General features: G+C 39.5%; 1 protein-coding gene across 2 annotated transcripts; it reads right to left on the reverse strand.

Annotated features, from left to right (window-relative positions):
- Window positions 1-663: 663 nt before the first annotated feature.
- Window positions 664-15,469, reverse strand: hsf2bp (heat shock transcription factor 2 binding protein). 2 transcript variants are annotated; one of them, XM_067582804.1, is made up of 9 exons: window positions 15,325-15,469; window positions 14,098-14,233; window positions 13,510-13,613; window positions 11,776-11,925; window positions 11,450-11,594; window positions 10,890-11,007; window positions 9,529-9,632; window positions 5,787-5,986; window positions 664-1,033 (listed from the first exon to the last, which is right to left on the reverse strand). In XM_067582804.1, exons 1-9 carry the CDS (start codon window positions 15,373-15,375, stop codon window positions 1,004-1,006), a joined length of 1,038 nt encoding a protein of 345 aa, XP_067438905.1. In that variant the 5' UTR covers window positions 15,376-15,469; the 3' UTR covers window positions 664-1,003. The 2 variants fall into 2 exon arrangements, with proteins under 2 accessions (XP_067438905.1, XP_067438906.1); XM_067582805.1 differs by lacking the exon at window positions 664-1,033 and having other exon boundaries at window positions 5,900-5,986; window positions 9,478-9,632.
- Between the last annotated feature and the right edge of the window lie 66 nt (window positions 15,470-15,535).

Genomic DNA, 15,535 nt, shown 5'->3' on the forward strand with positions numbered 1-15,535 from the left:
ACAATGCAACCAATCAAACTAAAAAAAAAAAAAGGTTTGTGGTTTCAATTATTATTGACCGACTTTTTTATTTAAAAAAATGTGAGTTTCTTTGGCTGCTCTGTAAACAGATACACCAGCAGCTCATCTGTTGTATTTGTGACAAAATAGCTGCAAAACAGCTCCCAAATTCTGGGACCTGTAGTATTAAATTGCACCTATAGTTAACACCACTAACCACAAGTGTCACCAAATCAACCAGGAATTAAATCTAAGGGTTAGAACTTTAAAGGTATCTCCTATCACTGCTGTGCAGATAATACTCAATTAAACATTGTAAATCAATGTAAATGTGTCTATATTACATGACTGCTTAAAACTATCAAAAATTTGATGGATCATTTTTTAAAGCTTACTGCTGATTAAACAGATGTTCTCTGCTCAAGGAGCAGGACAACCTTGGTTCCTTCTCCTCATCTATTTAATTCTCACTCAGAAAGTTTTTCTCCAGCTGAGGAACTTTGCTAAACCCACACCCACTGTGTCTTTGCTGAGATGGAGATGATCATTCACACTTTTATTTCATTCCATCTAGCTTTGAAGTTGCAGCTCCTAATCTAGAAATGTTAGGGTTAAGGGCCTTGCTCATCTTTTCTATGAAATAGAATGATAGTGCTCTGAAAGTGTGCAAACATCATCTTTAATTTTCTTGTACAAACCTGTATTATCAAATTCACATTAAGTGTGTATCAACCAAGTAAGACACAGTGACGTGAACAAATGTGAAGGCTCAACATTGAACAGTGCAAGTAAAACGGTTATAAAAGTTTAGAAATACCAGTGAGAGGCTCTTCCTACTTTGATGAAAACTTTCATCTCTACAGTTTATTTTCAGTTACCTCACTTTGCATATGAAATGACAAACAAAATGTGCTAATAACAGCACACAGACAGAAGTAATGTGACATGAAGAGACAACACAGGGGGAGGACTGGACTGAAGATGCTGAATCCATAGCTGAATCTCAGAGGCTGCTCTGTTTACACCCCTGACCCTGGAAACACACAAACACCCTTCATTTCATCTGTCCTGCACTTAGGCATGAATTATTTTCTATTATAGCACTGCAATTTTAATATTAAACATAAACAGATACAAGTTTCAGATGAGAAAGAACAAATGTATCAGAAGTAAAGTCTTCAGAAAAAAAAAAATTACCAACATTTTCACTGGAAGAGGCAAGCACTTTGGCTGCTCCTTTTTCTCTTACTTAATTGCAGGATACATTGAGGATGATGAAAAAAGGAAAATCTCCAGGGCTGGATGGGTTACAGCCAAAGACTGTTAAAAATAATTGACATAGCCACCGTGACATCACCCATTGGTTTGTGGACTCCCGTTTTGAAGCCTCAAGTTTGTATTTTGACTGTTGCCATTTTGGATTTTTGGGGCAAGAAGTGACCATATTGGACGAGAGGGTGGAGCTGACCCTAGCACTATCTGCTGGCTTGGTTAGCATGGTGCATTTACAGTCTATGGTTAACTGTCATAATTCTAATGCTAATTTTCAATAGCGAAAAACAGGCTTAAAACCATTGAAACAAAATGTACTTATTGGTAAAAACTGAACATCTGACTCCTTAAAGGATCTTTTAGTACAACAAAATGCTGAACAAGACTTTTTTAGGCGACCAAAATATTACAATTAACTTTCATGAACTGAAAATACACTGAAATAGTGACAGCTATGGCTACGTCTATACTCTGTGAATCTGGGGTTCGCCATGGTTATGTTACTTAACAAATGTTGTCGCCATAATAGCAATTTGCCTGTGAGCGGCCACGCCCTTAAATATGCATAACTTTAAGCCTTAATAAAATTTAAACAGGTGAGTTACATAAAAATTCTCCCCCCATACAGTTGTCTATGAACGGGGAAATGAGCTATCGAGACCAAAACTGTTTTTCGTACCAGGCTGTAAACATATTTATTTCTGCTGTAAAGTTGGGCATTCTAACATGGGGGTCTATGGGGACTGATTTGCTTTTGGAGCCAGCCTCAAATGGCCATTCAAGGAACTGCAGTTTTTGGCACTTCAGTGTTGGCTTCATTTTCAGCACTGGAGGTTGTTGCTTGGTTACAGCCAGAAATATATTATATATATTATATATATATATATATATATATATATTATATTATATATTTTGGATATTTTGGCATGATGTGACTACTTTTCCATCTAGTGTGAGCAGCTGTCAGTTAATGTGCAATCCAGAATTGATGCTTCTAATCAATGACTCTTCCTGTAATATGATTTTCCATCAGAAATGTCTCTGGCTTGTGAGTTGAATGAACAGCAGCAAAAAAAATTGACTATTGACAAATCAAAGGACTTATAGTCTATTAGAGATTTTAATCATGGAATTTTTATCAGCAAAATTAAATGAGGCTAGTACAGACACCATTGAGGCTTGGAAAAGTTATATAGGCATGGTGCAAGACCATATTCTCAAGATGAATTCTCTTTTTTGGCTGGTCTGTCACTGCGTCACTCACTGAGTGATGAAGCTACACCATTGGTTGGCCGAAGTATCCCAGAATGCATTTCGCACCAACTGACAGCAAGCATCAGAGATCAAGCTGTTGTAAATTTTCGCTGTAATACTGATAATATGTAACTTTATTAAGTTTTAATATTTTTTCAGAAAGTAACCATTTAGATTTCGGTAAGATTCCTGTGTGTGGTCAGTTTATCCAAATTACGCCTATCTAAGAAGAGAGGATCTGTGCGCCATCGCCAGTGTAACTTCCTGTCAAGTTCTGCATGTTATATGTGTGTAGAAATAAAGCATTGCTGTATATATATATAAAAATTCCAAGTACAAATATCTGTGAAATGTGACAAATTAGAGGAAACAGGAAATATTTAGTTCTTCCTCAGAAAATTCGCCAGAAAAAATTTCTAGGGAACAGAAAAAATTTCACTCTCTCTTAGAGGTGGTGACATCATCAACTGACTGCTCTGCAGACAGGCATATTGGATTCACACTCTGAACATGGTGGAGCCCTTTGGCATTAATGAGGAACTGAATTTTTCATGTTTCCTCTGAGTTGTCATACTTGATGGATGTTTGTATCTGTACTTTATGTACTTTTATAATGTTAATCCTTTGGCATGAATGAAGAGCTAAATATGTCATGTTTCCTCTAATTTGTCACATTTCACAGATATTTGTACTTGGACTTGTTGGATTCTTATCTTTGTAACTTTAAGAGAGGTTTATGTTCTTTTGTTTCTGACATGATGTTAGGGGTGTGGCACTTGGACACTGACTATGGCAATTCCCAACCTCTGATTTATTATCCAATAGATTTGAAATCCTGTTCAACCAATTATTTGATGACAACTGGCACACCTGATCTAGGTTGATTACATATGCTGTCTGCCTCATGTCTTTGTTCACTCTGACTCTGATGAAGAGACACAGTTATGTCGAAACATTAGTCTGTTTGCACAATTAAAGGCTGTGAATTTATCAGTGTCCTCCACTCCCTTTCGTTCTCTGGAAATAAATAAATATTGATCAGAGTAATGACAAACTGTAAAGAGTGTATGAGAGCGAGCTACAGTTTGTAGTTTGGTAGTGTGATTATATACTAAAAATGGTGATGAAACACACTACAATAATAACGTCTCCATTCCCAAACACAGCACAGCAGTGTTTCCATTTGGTCAACGTCAAACAAAGGTGAACTGTGCCCTGTGAATCTGCCAGAGCAGCTGGAGATCTCACTGAAACAGGAAATGCATGCATGAATTTGTCTGAAGTGCAATGTGACTAAACCTTAATCCACCAGGAATGTGAACTTGTATGTATGTGATTGGCAAATGCAGCTGGATGGCAGCAAATGTTGAACCTGGTTCAACTTTTTTGCTGGACAGCCCTCTGCGTCGGTGCCAACGGACTGCCTCCATTCAAGTGAAATAGAGGAGTGTGTTTTTTCATGCAGGGCTAATGTCGGCCTGAACACTAAGAGAACCAGGTTGCAGCAACATGGCGGACAACAGTCATTGGCCCAATCGAAGTATCCCCCCTGAGCCCTCAACCCTGAACCCTCACGGATATAATTGACGTCACCTGGTAAGTGCTTGAGTGTGAGAGGCTGTAAAGGCTCAAAGTGGTATATAGGAATGGGACAGCACTTTGTGACATATCATGTTACCTTGACGACACCAAAACATGTTGTGTATGATCGTGGGTTTGGGACTTTTTATTTTACAGTTTTTACTTTCTCCATGGCCAAGGCATTTAAGATTCAAATTCAGTACTTTATTGCCATATCAACATGATTGATTGGAATTTGTCTTAGTGAGCTCACTTTAACTAAAACAGAAAAAGAAAAAAATAGTAAAACCACTCACTCATAAAGAAAATAATACATTAAATAAAGTATAAAACAGATAGGTAATATCCAACCCACAAAATAATCACGTGCAGGACAGTCAAGTAAGAGACTGCCTGATTTGAACGTCTTCCAGGCTCTTGCCTTACAGAGTGGACGAGAGGTAACAGCATCATTAAGCAAAAATGAAAAGGAATGGTTGATGAATAAACTAGGTGTTTAATATAACCTAAGCTTGCATTCCTCTGATTTCATGTGTTTTATGTACCATCTTAAGTCCTTGTCAATGTAGTGTTTCTATGTTAATGTAGGCATACCAGCACACCCACTATGCCAGGCTCAATACCCACATGCCAGTTTGTTTATGTTTTTTTTTGTTTCCCCTGGTAACCCCATATTTAATGCTGATTTAACATCACAACACTATGAACTGTGGGTAATTCCTTCAGGCAAAGTCTGCAGAGATGCCCTCATGGACTTAGCGGGAACACACCTCAAAGTCTGTGAATCCCTGAGTGTGGACATTGGGATTGGGCCATAAAAAAACGGCCATCTGTAGACAGGAAGTCATGTGACAACATCTCGCCCTTTCAGAACAAGAGTAAAATTTCCCCCCACAAACTATTTAAATGCATTTAAATAATTAAACTATTTAATTAAATAAAAACCAAAAAGTAAAAAGTGCTTTTTCTGCATCCCTGTCATTTCTCACTTTAAATCTCAAAATAATGTTTAGGATTTACCTTAAAAATCATTAAATATCAAAAAATATTTCTATTAATGAAAATCAAATTTGTTTTACATCAACATTCTACTTCATCAACTTTGCTATTTTCCCAATGACTATATAAGAACATAATACTGTAGGCCTGGTTTATAACTCCTAAAAAATGAATGGCTAATACTCTGTTTTAAGTAACAGTATTCCTGTTTACCAGGCTGAGGCTCTAAATATCCTGCCTGGCCAAAAGTATGAGGACAACTGAACATGTGATAAATGATATGTGATACCATGGACATTAATCTGCTGCTATAACAGTCTTTACTACTCTGGTTTCAGTCTTTTATGTCTCACCTTTTAACATCACAGATAAAGAACCAGTTATAAAAAATAGATTCAATAATAATAATAATGATAAAAAAAACATGAGCTTGGGATGTCAGCCTCCCTCTCAAACTACAACTTATATGAATCTAATTCATATAAGTTGTAGTTTGAGAGGGGAAAAGCACAGACACTCCACTCCAAAAAACTGTTGGTCCACAGCTGAGCATTAACAGAATGAGTATAGAAATAAGTTATGTAAATGTAAATTTAAATTTGTTTAAACACATTTATTTTGACACTACTCTCAATAAAAGCATTTCTGTGCTTTGACTTATGCACTTGTGACTGTGGTACCTGTTGGAGTGCTTGCAGGTCTTCCAGGGTCTGCTGGGCAGCCAGTCTCAGGCTGGGCTGCACACTGGAGGTGAGCAGGCTGACACGAGCCTGGAAGTCTGGATCCAGCAGAGAGGAGCCCAGCAGGAGCAGCACCTCCTCCTCCAACAACACTGACTGCAGAAGACGCAGAGAGTGGAGACACACCTCCCAGTCTCCATCTGTCACACAGACCAATAAAGATGAGAGCTATGCAGTGTGGAAGCTGACAGCTGGACACTCATTTTTTGAGATGGTCAGCTCAAGAAAAATGACAAAATCATTTTCCAGAAGGTGCCCCAAAACAACATGCATTTACATTCAGCTGTCAGCACACTTTAGCTGCTGTAGTAATTATGACAAGAGCAAAGGAGGAAATCAGGTGATATTATACAGCAACAAAGTCCACGTATGGAGGAGTTCTGTTTGTAAGACTTGTTGGCTGTGTAATACTTATTAGTTTGTATAAGCTATGTTTCAATTCATAACAACAATGTGATATTCCAAAAGAAAATTTGGCATGTTCTCACTTTAAGATTGTGTATTAACACCCAAGTGCTGTATTTGGTTTTGATCTCTGCTGTTTCTGCAGGATAATTTTCACACAGCCTCATCCATTGCCCGCCTCATATTAGGAAAGGCACAGGTGTAATTAATTACATTAACAATAGCTTTGTTCTGTTCAAGTGTCCCAGTAAGTCATGACAGTGTGACAGTGAGTCATCACTGCACAATACCAAGACCCTGAAACTGAAGCAGCTAAATGGAATTTAGCCATCATTCATTTGATTATTTAAACCTGTGATTTTCCTACCATTACATGTCAAATATTTGCTGTGAAAAAGGGCTATACCTCATGTGACTGGTTATGGGTCACATAATGGTTTTCTTGCAAAGAGTTTCATAATTACTTCATGTTTACGTCTTTTTGAGGACCTGAAAAGATGTCACTGCTTCCTTTTTAGCTAGGAAACACCGCCAGCTGACATGAATGTGATTAAATAGTTGCTGTGTCACATTGGATCTGATTAGCTGACTAAATTAGATGTGGTTTAGAACAGAACCTGGAGAAAGTGTGGTAAGTTGGACCCGATTGCTGTGTCAAAAGGAGTACTGGTTCAGCTGAACTGCAGCTAAACCAGATGTATGATTTCCTTCTGAATTACATCTAGAGATGCCTCATCTTCAGTCACTCTTGGCCTAAATCCAAATGTCCACCCTCCACTTGTGGACTGAGCCCATTTGGGACTTCAGTCATATGTACTGTGACATGCTCACCATCATCATGTCAAGTCTGCCAGTGCGCTGAGCCACGAGGGGATAAAAATAGTACTTAAGACCCCAAGTGCTTCCACGTAGATAAACTGAAATTCCAGACCCTGTGACTCATTTCAAAGAGTTTTTTCTGAACTCTTCTTAATGGTTTTGACTAGTGTTCAACTGATTATTCAGTCGGCCTATCAATCACGCTGATATCTGGCATTTTGAGATAATCGGCAACGGCTGATTCCTGCGATCATGAGGCTGATAACCTTGTGAGCGATGATGATCACGGCTGTGAATTCTTGTGGTAGATAAAAAGGTCTACATTTGACTGCTAGAACCTTCGCTAATGCTAGAACTTTCGCTAATGCTGAGCAGTGTGCAGGGATGATCGCTGTACACCAATGTTTAATATAAATGCACAGGACTTCTTTTCCTAGGACGGAGACGAGATGACCAACCCTACTCTGCCTCACTCTGCCTCTGATTGGCTAATATTCATTGCCTTCACTGGTTATGTTTAGACATGAGGAGTCAGATGTTTAGGGTTAGGGTAAGGATATCAGGGTCAGCCAATCAGAAGCAGGGTAGGGGCGGGTCTTTGCAGAAAATTACATTGCCATCCTATGAAAAAAAAACTCTAACTGTAACACCCTCTAGTTGGTGGGTTGACAGTGGTGGCCAAATCACTGCCCATCTGCTCCTGGCCTCCAGCATGCCTCCTCCCTTCTGTTCCAGAGTCAGCAAGAGGCTCATTCTGCTGCCTCATCCAGCCTGCAAGCTATTGTCTTCCTCTCCTTTCCTGCTATTTCCAAGGCTGTGAGCATCTTCCACACTGATTGCACTGGGAATCCTGTGCATCCAACCTCGACAGGGAATAGCCAGGCCTGCAACCCTTTGTCCTTGCACTCCTGGATCAGATCCTTGGTGGTTTTTCTTCCATGGGTCTCCTCACACCCTTCCTTCAACCAGGATTATGTTCCTCACGTGCTCTGACCAGATGGCCAAGTCTGGCCTCAGGGATGTTTGGATGACTGGGGGGAACTGCAGCTTCGTCACCAAGTCCACCCTCATTTCCCACCCTTGTGCCTTCTGGTAGATGTTACTCCTGGCCTTTCTGGGGGCTGATGGTTTCTCCCCTGCCCTGATGAACTGGATGGAATGTTCTGGTAACCCATGGACCTCTCTTCACCCCTGTATCTACTTTTCCCCATTGCTAGAAGTGGATGATTCCAAGGCCTTGGCTTCCAGTGCATGAGTTTCCAATGATGCCTTTCAACTTGAGTGCACTTTCTGCCTGTGCCACCAATGCCACTGGGGAGGGAACCTCCTTTTAACTTTTCTGTTGTGCTCCAACCTGCCAGGTGGGGGCATAACAGACCAAGGTTCCAATTTTTTGTCAAAACTTTTGACCTCAGTCACAGCTTTACTATCAATAAAAAACACCAAAGAGCCAGCGCTTATCATCCTCAATCCCAAGGCACACTTGGGATTGAGCATTTCCATAAAAAATTTGTCAGTAAGAAAGAGAGTGGGGTGAGGGGTTACCACTCTTCCTCCTCCTAGCTGCCTGAGAATTGCTGTAGGAATCCACAGGTTTGAGCCCTGTAGAGTTAATTTTTCATCACCAATCAATATCAAACTGTGGTGATGTAGTATCAGAGTAGTCTGAACAGTTGCAGTGTCCAAGCACAGTGTCCGAAAGGGGTGTATCTGTTTGATAAAAGAGCCTCTTCCAGGCAGACTCCTCCTCCTCCCAACAGAAATAAGCAAACTGAGATGTCCTTCATGATGGCAGACCACATCAATTTCTGGGTCAACTGAGGATTGAGGTGAGAGAAACATCCACAATGTGTCAGTTCCACTGAAGCCATGGAATTCCCACCTCACTACCCTGCAGCTGTGTTCTGCTGAATGGGCATTCTGAGGCATTTGGCAGGTATGGCTAGCATCATTAGCATTTCTATTATGTGATTAGCTGCTGTTCCCATTTACATGGCAGACAAGGTGTTTCAAAAGTGTTAACGGTGTTAGATCTTAAAATGAAATAACAATTCAATTTTCTCCATTTTGTCCCTTTTGGAGTGGCCATAATAATATAAAGCACATTCCATTGGCCTTTTCTTGTATTGCGTGGAAAATGTGTGCTCTGAAATGGACCAACAGGTGTCAGCATATAATTATGTTTTATTTTTTAAAGAAAAAAATAAAAAATATGTTTATAGCTTGCAAAAATCTGACAAAAATCTTCTCGGCATGGAAGGGTTCAAGAATACACATGCTCAACATTGTTCATCAGTGGTGCCTGTTGTGCACATACTGCATATGAATGGACAGTTAATGGCCTTGATAAGGTGAGGGAAGCTGGGACCTATATTGTGGAAGCAGAGGGTGAGACTATTTCACAAACCTTAATGTGTGTGTGTGACTTGCAGTTTAGTCTTCCTACTGGTCTCCTTACCATCCAGCAGGGTCCAGATGAGAGACAGCAGTCCTGGGTTCTCACTGATGTACTTCACCCCCTTAACACTGATGCTGACATTATACAGAGCCATCAGCATCAACCTGTAGCAAAACACCAGCAGTCAGCTCCACTGTGTACTGCAAGAGGACAGTACTGACACCTACTGTCCACATCCAGACACTAACATGCCTAACTGAACCTAAAATGCTTCTGTTGAGCAGACTTCATCCACTATTTGTGGATCCATACACTTTTTTAAACTTGATAATACTGCAACACAGCATCTACATTCCTCACCTTCCTCTCAAGTCTAGGGTATAACTACAGTTCTTCAGGGTACAATGCTTTAAGTCATTTGTCAGCTCGTAAAAGGCTTTAAAGTAATTTGGCCATTCTTTTAGGTAAGAAATTCTAATTATGCACCTGTTTTGTTTGCAAAAATGTCCACACTCCACACTATCAAAGCTGACCAAACAAAATCACCACTTCTTAGCTGTTCTGGAGCTTTTGATCATATCACATAATCTTCATCAGCAGATGGAGTTAGTTGTCATAGTATTATAAATGTTTAAACTTCCATTTATTTTCAGCAAATTTCCCACCTGCTAAAGAAGATCATGTGGTATGATTGAAAGCTCCACAACAGCTGCTAGTGTATATGTATCAAGATTGTTTTCTCAACTGTTGTTTCCAAGGTCAAGAGAGAAACTCAATAAGGATGTTTGTGAGTCTGTAATTAAAGTAAATTGTGTCTATTTGAGGATTACAGAGGATTTCATTCATTTTTGTGACATTGCTTGTCTCATTGTACTATGTGTTAATCATTTTTAATATGCAGATATGAAGGCAAAGGGCCTTATGCAAAAACATTATGGTATTCTTCTCCTTCTCTAAACTTCTTTTTGTTCCGTGAGGTTTGCTTGCACGAGTGTTCCAAGTCAGATTTATCAAACTTTCTTAACTTGTTTCAGCCTGATGAATGTCATCTATTCAAAAGGAGTGTTTGGTAGATTTGATCATTAGCATAATCGACACCACGAAAATTTCCATACAAAAGGACCTTTTCCGCTAAGTTTTGTGGACAGGTTCCATTGACAAAATGTTCCCAAAGAGTCAAAAGAATTTGACAGCGCTGAGCTTCAAGTCAAATTCATTTAGATGAAGGCATTATGATTTAAGGTCAAATGAGTTGTTTTTGCCTTGTTTAGAAAGTCAGTTCGAAGTACAAGAAAATTGGTGAATATCACAAATTCTCCTAAACCATTTGTTTGTGCCATTTAAAAGCAGATCTGTTCATACAAGTGCTTCTTGCATGAGGTCTGATGTCAACAATGAAACTACCAGAGGTGTCTTCATACACTTTCAGTTTGGGGAAGACACCAGGCTTCATCAGCTCCAGCAGCTTCATCAGAGTGTCCAGCAGAATGTGAGCCGAGCTGGACAGGAAGTCCCGCCCACACGTTACTGCTGCTATGTCTGGTTGACAGGAAACAAAGACAACACAGGTGATTGGGTTATTAGGGGACACCTGGTGTTTCTGTGAACCACATACACATTTCATGTTCATTTATGTTGATCTCAGGCCACAAATGAACAGCTGACATCAATGACTCAACACATTTGAACTTGTTTGATATGATCACAATGTCATGACTGCAGTTGTCTGTTCTTCTCAATCAGACTGGGAAATTATATTATGACAGTACATCCACATCAGCTGCTGCTGTACAGCTTGAGGCTGTTATACTGAATTATGCCCTGTATACATATTAAGTAAGATCCACGTCTAAATCATATGAGCTGCTGTTACTGAGTAGATCCAGAGTGTTTATTCTTAAATGATCAATAGAAAAGTGGTGCAAAATAAAACTGTGTGTGAACACACCAATGTGTTGCAAAACAGAAGCTGTGAACTCACTCGTAATGGTTCCAGCCAGAGCCAACACAAACTGATGCTCCTGAGAGTTGTGGTCCTCAGTTTGTGTTTTCACCTCTTCATCCAGAGACCTGACAAAACTCTCCAGAGTCTGAGCAGCTACAGCCAAAAAGGACTGCAGCTTCCCCTGCACCATCCGCACACACACACGCACACACACACACACACACACACACACACACACACACACACACACACAACCATATATAATGTACACACATCAGGCCATACAACTCCAAGCTGTCACAGCTGTCACATATCAAATGTCATGGTTTACTATGACAGACAGACATGTGGACACATCTCACATCAGCCAGCCAGGTTGTGACTGTGTCCTCCCGGGCAGAGCAGCTCCACAGCAGACTGCAAGCTGCAGATCCCAGACCAGAGCAGAAGTCTGCCTGCTGCTGCAGCTCTGCTCCACTCTGCCACAGCTGCTCACGCAACAGCAGCTTCTCCTGCACACACACAGACACACACACAGACACACAGACACATCACCAGCCAAAAAGTAATAGTTCAAAGCTTTCTCCTGCTTTTCTACATACACTTATAATGACCTGCTGATTGACTCTAACATACTTTAAAAATAATACTGATAATGCTATTAATAATAATGACACCAGACTATGCAAATATCATGTTAATTAGTGGATTATTAATGTTGTAATGCATGTGACACATGGCAAGGTATCCTGATATGATAATATAATGGAAGAGGTGAAGCCAAAGAAACATCACATTTTTGTGGAATTTCCATTTTCTATATAGGGACATTTTTTTTAATGTTACTGCTATATATTTATCATAATGTTTATTTTAAAAGGACAGGCTGTCTGCATGGCTATATCGCAATAGTAGAATGAGAAATGTGTTTTCTTGTCAGCTGAAACAAATCTTTAAAAGGACAAGTTCACAATTTTTCAAGTGTGTGTTAAAACAACAGTCAGGTGTCCATATGAACAGTGAAATAGGTTTTCCTCACTGTAATCATCCGTCCTGTTCATACTGGCTATTAAAAGATCCCCTTCAAATGTGATTCCAGTGTAAGTAATGGGGGCCAAAATCCACAGTGTGTCCACACAGTCATTTAGAGCAAAAATGCATTTAAGTGCAAAAATGCATTTAAAGGACCAGTGTGTAGAATTTAGTGGCATCTAGTGGAACAGACTTGGAAATTGAATATAATATTAATGAGTAAGTTTTAATTAGTGTATAATCACCTGAAAATAAGAATCTACAGAGGGAGCAGGTCCTCTTCCACAGAGCCAACTGTGTTGCACCATCATATTTCTACAGTAGCCCAGAACAGACAAAACTAATGTTTTGTTCATATGAACAGTGATGGAGGTTTTCCTCACTGTAATCATTCATCCTGTTCATACTGGCTATTAAAAGATGCTCCAAATGCTCCAAATGCTCCAAATGCTTCAAAAGCTTCAAATGCTTCAAATGCTTCAAATGCTTTCAGTGTAAGTGATGGGGGGCAAAATCCACAGTGTGTCTACACTCATTTAGTGCAAAAATGCGTTTAAAAGTTAATGTGAAGCTTATATGAGGCTTCAGCAGTCTGAGTTAGTCATATCGAGTGGATATCTGACACATTTACAGTCTTTTTAGCATCAAATTCCCTCTTTGTGTTTCCTTGGACAGTGTTTCCCTGTTGAGCTGTGGTGGAAGTAAAGTAACAATAAGAGGGACTTTGGCACTAAAAAGACTGTAACGTAGAAAGATACCTACTTGATTTGACTTATTTGGACACTGAAGATTCATATTAGCTGCAGATAAACTTTTAAATACATTTTTGCACAGAAGGAGGACTGTGGATTTTGTCCCCCATCACTTACATTGTGAGTGCATTATGAAGGAATCTTCTAATGGTCAGTATGAACAAGAGGAATGATTACAGCAAGAAAAACATGTTTCAATGTTAATTTGGGCTCCTGACTGTTTTTTAAGACTGACTTGAAAAATTGTGAACCTGTCCTTTAAAGCTGGATCTCGTTCTGTAACAGTAAAGACATATGAGCTCTCTCTCATACCTCTCTCTCTTTCTGACATTCAGTCTGCACTGCATCCAGTCGGGACTGAAGATGAAGACGCTCTTGTCGCAGCTGCTCCTGTTCCTGTGCAAGTTGCTCCTTCACTACATGCACACACACACATACACACAGGTTTCTCCTGCATTTCTATAATGTCACTGATAATGACCTGCCGATTGACTCTGACATACTTTAAAAATCAGTGACAATGGACTATATAAGTGTCATGTTAATTAGTGGATTATTAATGTTGTAATGTTGTGATTTGTGACATTACAACTAGTTTGGAGCCAACGGTGACATTGATAACATTACATAACATCTCTTGTGTTATTTACAGTTCAAACAAACATATTGGTCTTAAAGCAGTATTTTCTAGAGTCAGAAATACATGAATTTCCTCATTATCATCAGGTTTATTATAGAGTACTAAGTGCCAACCCAGCTTTCTACCTCACCACATGGTCACATGATTCAGGTATGAAGGATGAATCCTTGGTTCCACTGTTCATGGAACATAAACTCAGTGGACAACTCTCTCAAACCACCTTATTTTCTGTTTCATGGTTAAGCTTCATATATGCATACGTGTCTGTGCTGCTCGAGATTTACGCAGCATTTCAATCAGGTCCCCATTCAGAACTCTGGGCAGGAACTCCCTCAGCTGCATGACTTCTGTGGTTAGCTTCTCTAAATCTCTTTTCCTCACTCTAACAAAACCATCCTGAAAGAAAAAACAGACAGAATGTCAATACACACATGGATCTGGAGAGATGTTATTAGTATTTTAAAAAAGTATGATTGTAATCCACCCACTATAGTGGAAATAGTCTAAGAATCGTCAGAACCACAGCAACTATTTAATCCAGTACACACTTAGGATAACAACACTGGAGCTATAAACACACCAGCAGTTAGACTTCTTTCTTAATTATTGATAATCACATCAGTTGAGGTTGTTGTTGAAAGTCTTTATCTTTATATTTATAATCTGTCTTTCAACATCTAACACTGTACACATAATAGAATGATTGAAACTGTCCGTCAGGTAAAGCTGCATAACATAGAGATGAGTTGTATTCAGGAACCACCTGCAGCATCACTCACCTGTCAGTCCCAGCCAGGTGAGGTGATTCTAATAGTTTGTCAACATGGGCAAAATATTAGGAACACTTTTGAATATAAAGCAGCCCAGAACAACACCGCTATACAAAACAAGACTCAGAAATTAGCACAGAGTTGAAGCCACACCTGTCTGACAGTCTTAACAAAGTTATACTTAAAGTACAGCTGTTTAATCATTCTCCCTCATTTAAAAATATAAAATCTATGAACATACCAATATTCTTGATTTCAAAAGTTCAATCGCTGGACACAAGATGTCTGTTGTGAAACACATGATCAGTTGGACTGACTGATTGCCTTGGCCAGTGAAGAATATTCCACCCTCAAACATTGCTCATTGCTTATAGTTTGTATGTTTATGACTGTAATACTGTCACTGCTGCACTCTCCTTGAATTAGGGAGTCCTGCACAAACAGTGTTTACATTATGTAAGAGATGAACTATGTCAGATAGACAAGTCCCTGAAGCCCTCATCCAATATGGAAGTGAGCATCCACCAACACCTCCAACTGAGAGGCAAAACTTCAAACTAATGGTAACTATTGTTTTATTTTAAGTACAGCAAAAACAATAGAGAATGTGTAACTGCTTGCATAAACCATTGGTTAGCCCTGTAAAGTAGTCTGCTATAAATAGATCAACCACAGGTTGGACGTGTGTTGCTAGAGTAGCAGTATTATTGCTTTTACCTTTGCTCCATGACACAGAGCCAACGATTTCCCGCCAAATGCAGCTGACATCTTATGGTCTGTCTCCTTCTGCTGTTGATTCTACTTTCCTGTGAGGTCAAAGTATGGTTAATGTAACGTTAGCATCACTAGTAGCATCACCAGTAGCATCATAAATTGTTTACCACACTGTTCGTGTGGTAAAATGTACCAACATGCAACAGCAATATAC

Source organism: Thunnus thynnus, chromosome 24 (genome assembly GCF_963924715.1).
Source record: "Thunnus thynnus chromosome 24, fThuThy2.1, whole genome shotgun sequence".
NCBI lineage: Eukaryota > Metazoa > Chordata > Actinopteri > Scombriformes > Scombridae > Thunnus > Thunnus thynnus.

Excerpts from the sequence above, each read along its gene's own strand:
- hsf2bp (XM_067582804.1), bottom strand. The coding sequence starts at position 15,375 with ATGTCAGCTGCATTTGGCGGGAAATCGTTGGCTCTGTGTCATGGAGCA. Across the intron at positions 11,926-13,509 it reads AATGTCAGAAAGAGAGAGAG|GAGAAGCTGCTGTTGCGTGA; the intron begins GTATGAGAGAGA and ends GTGTGTGTGCAG. Across the intron at positions 5,987-9,528 it reads CATCTGGACCCTGCTGGATG|ATGGAGACTGGGAGGTGTGT; the intron begins GTAAGGAGACCA and ends TCTGTGTGACAG.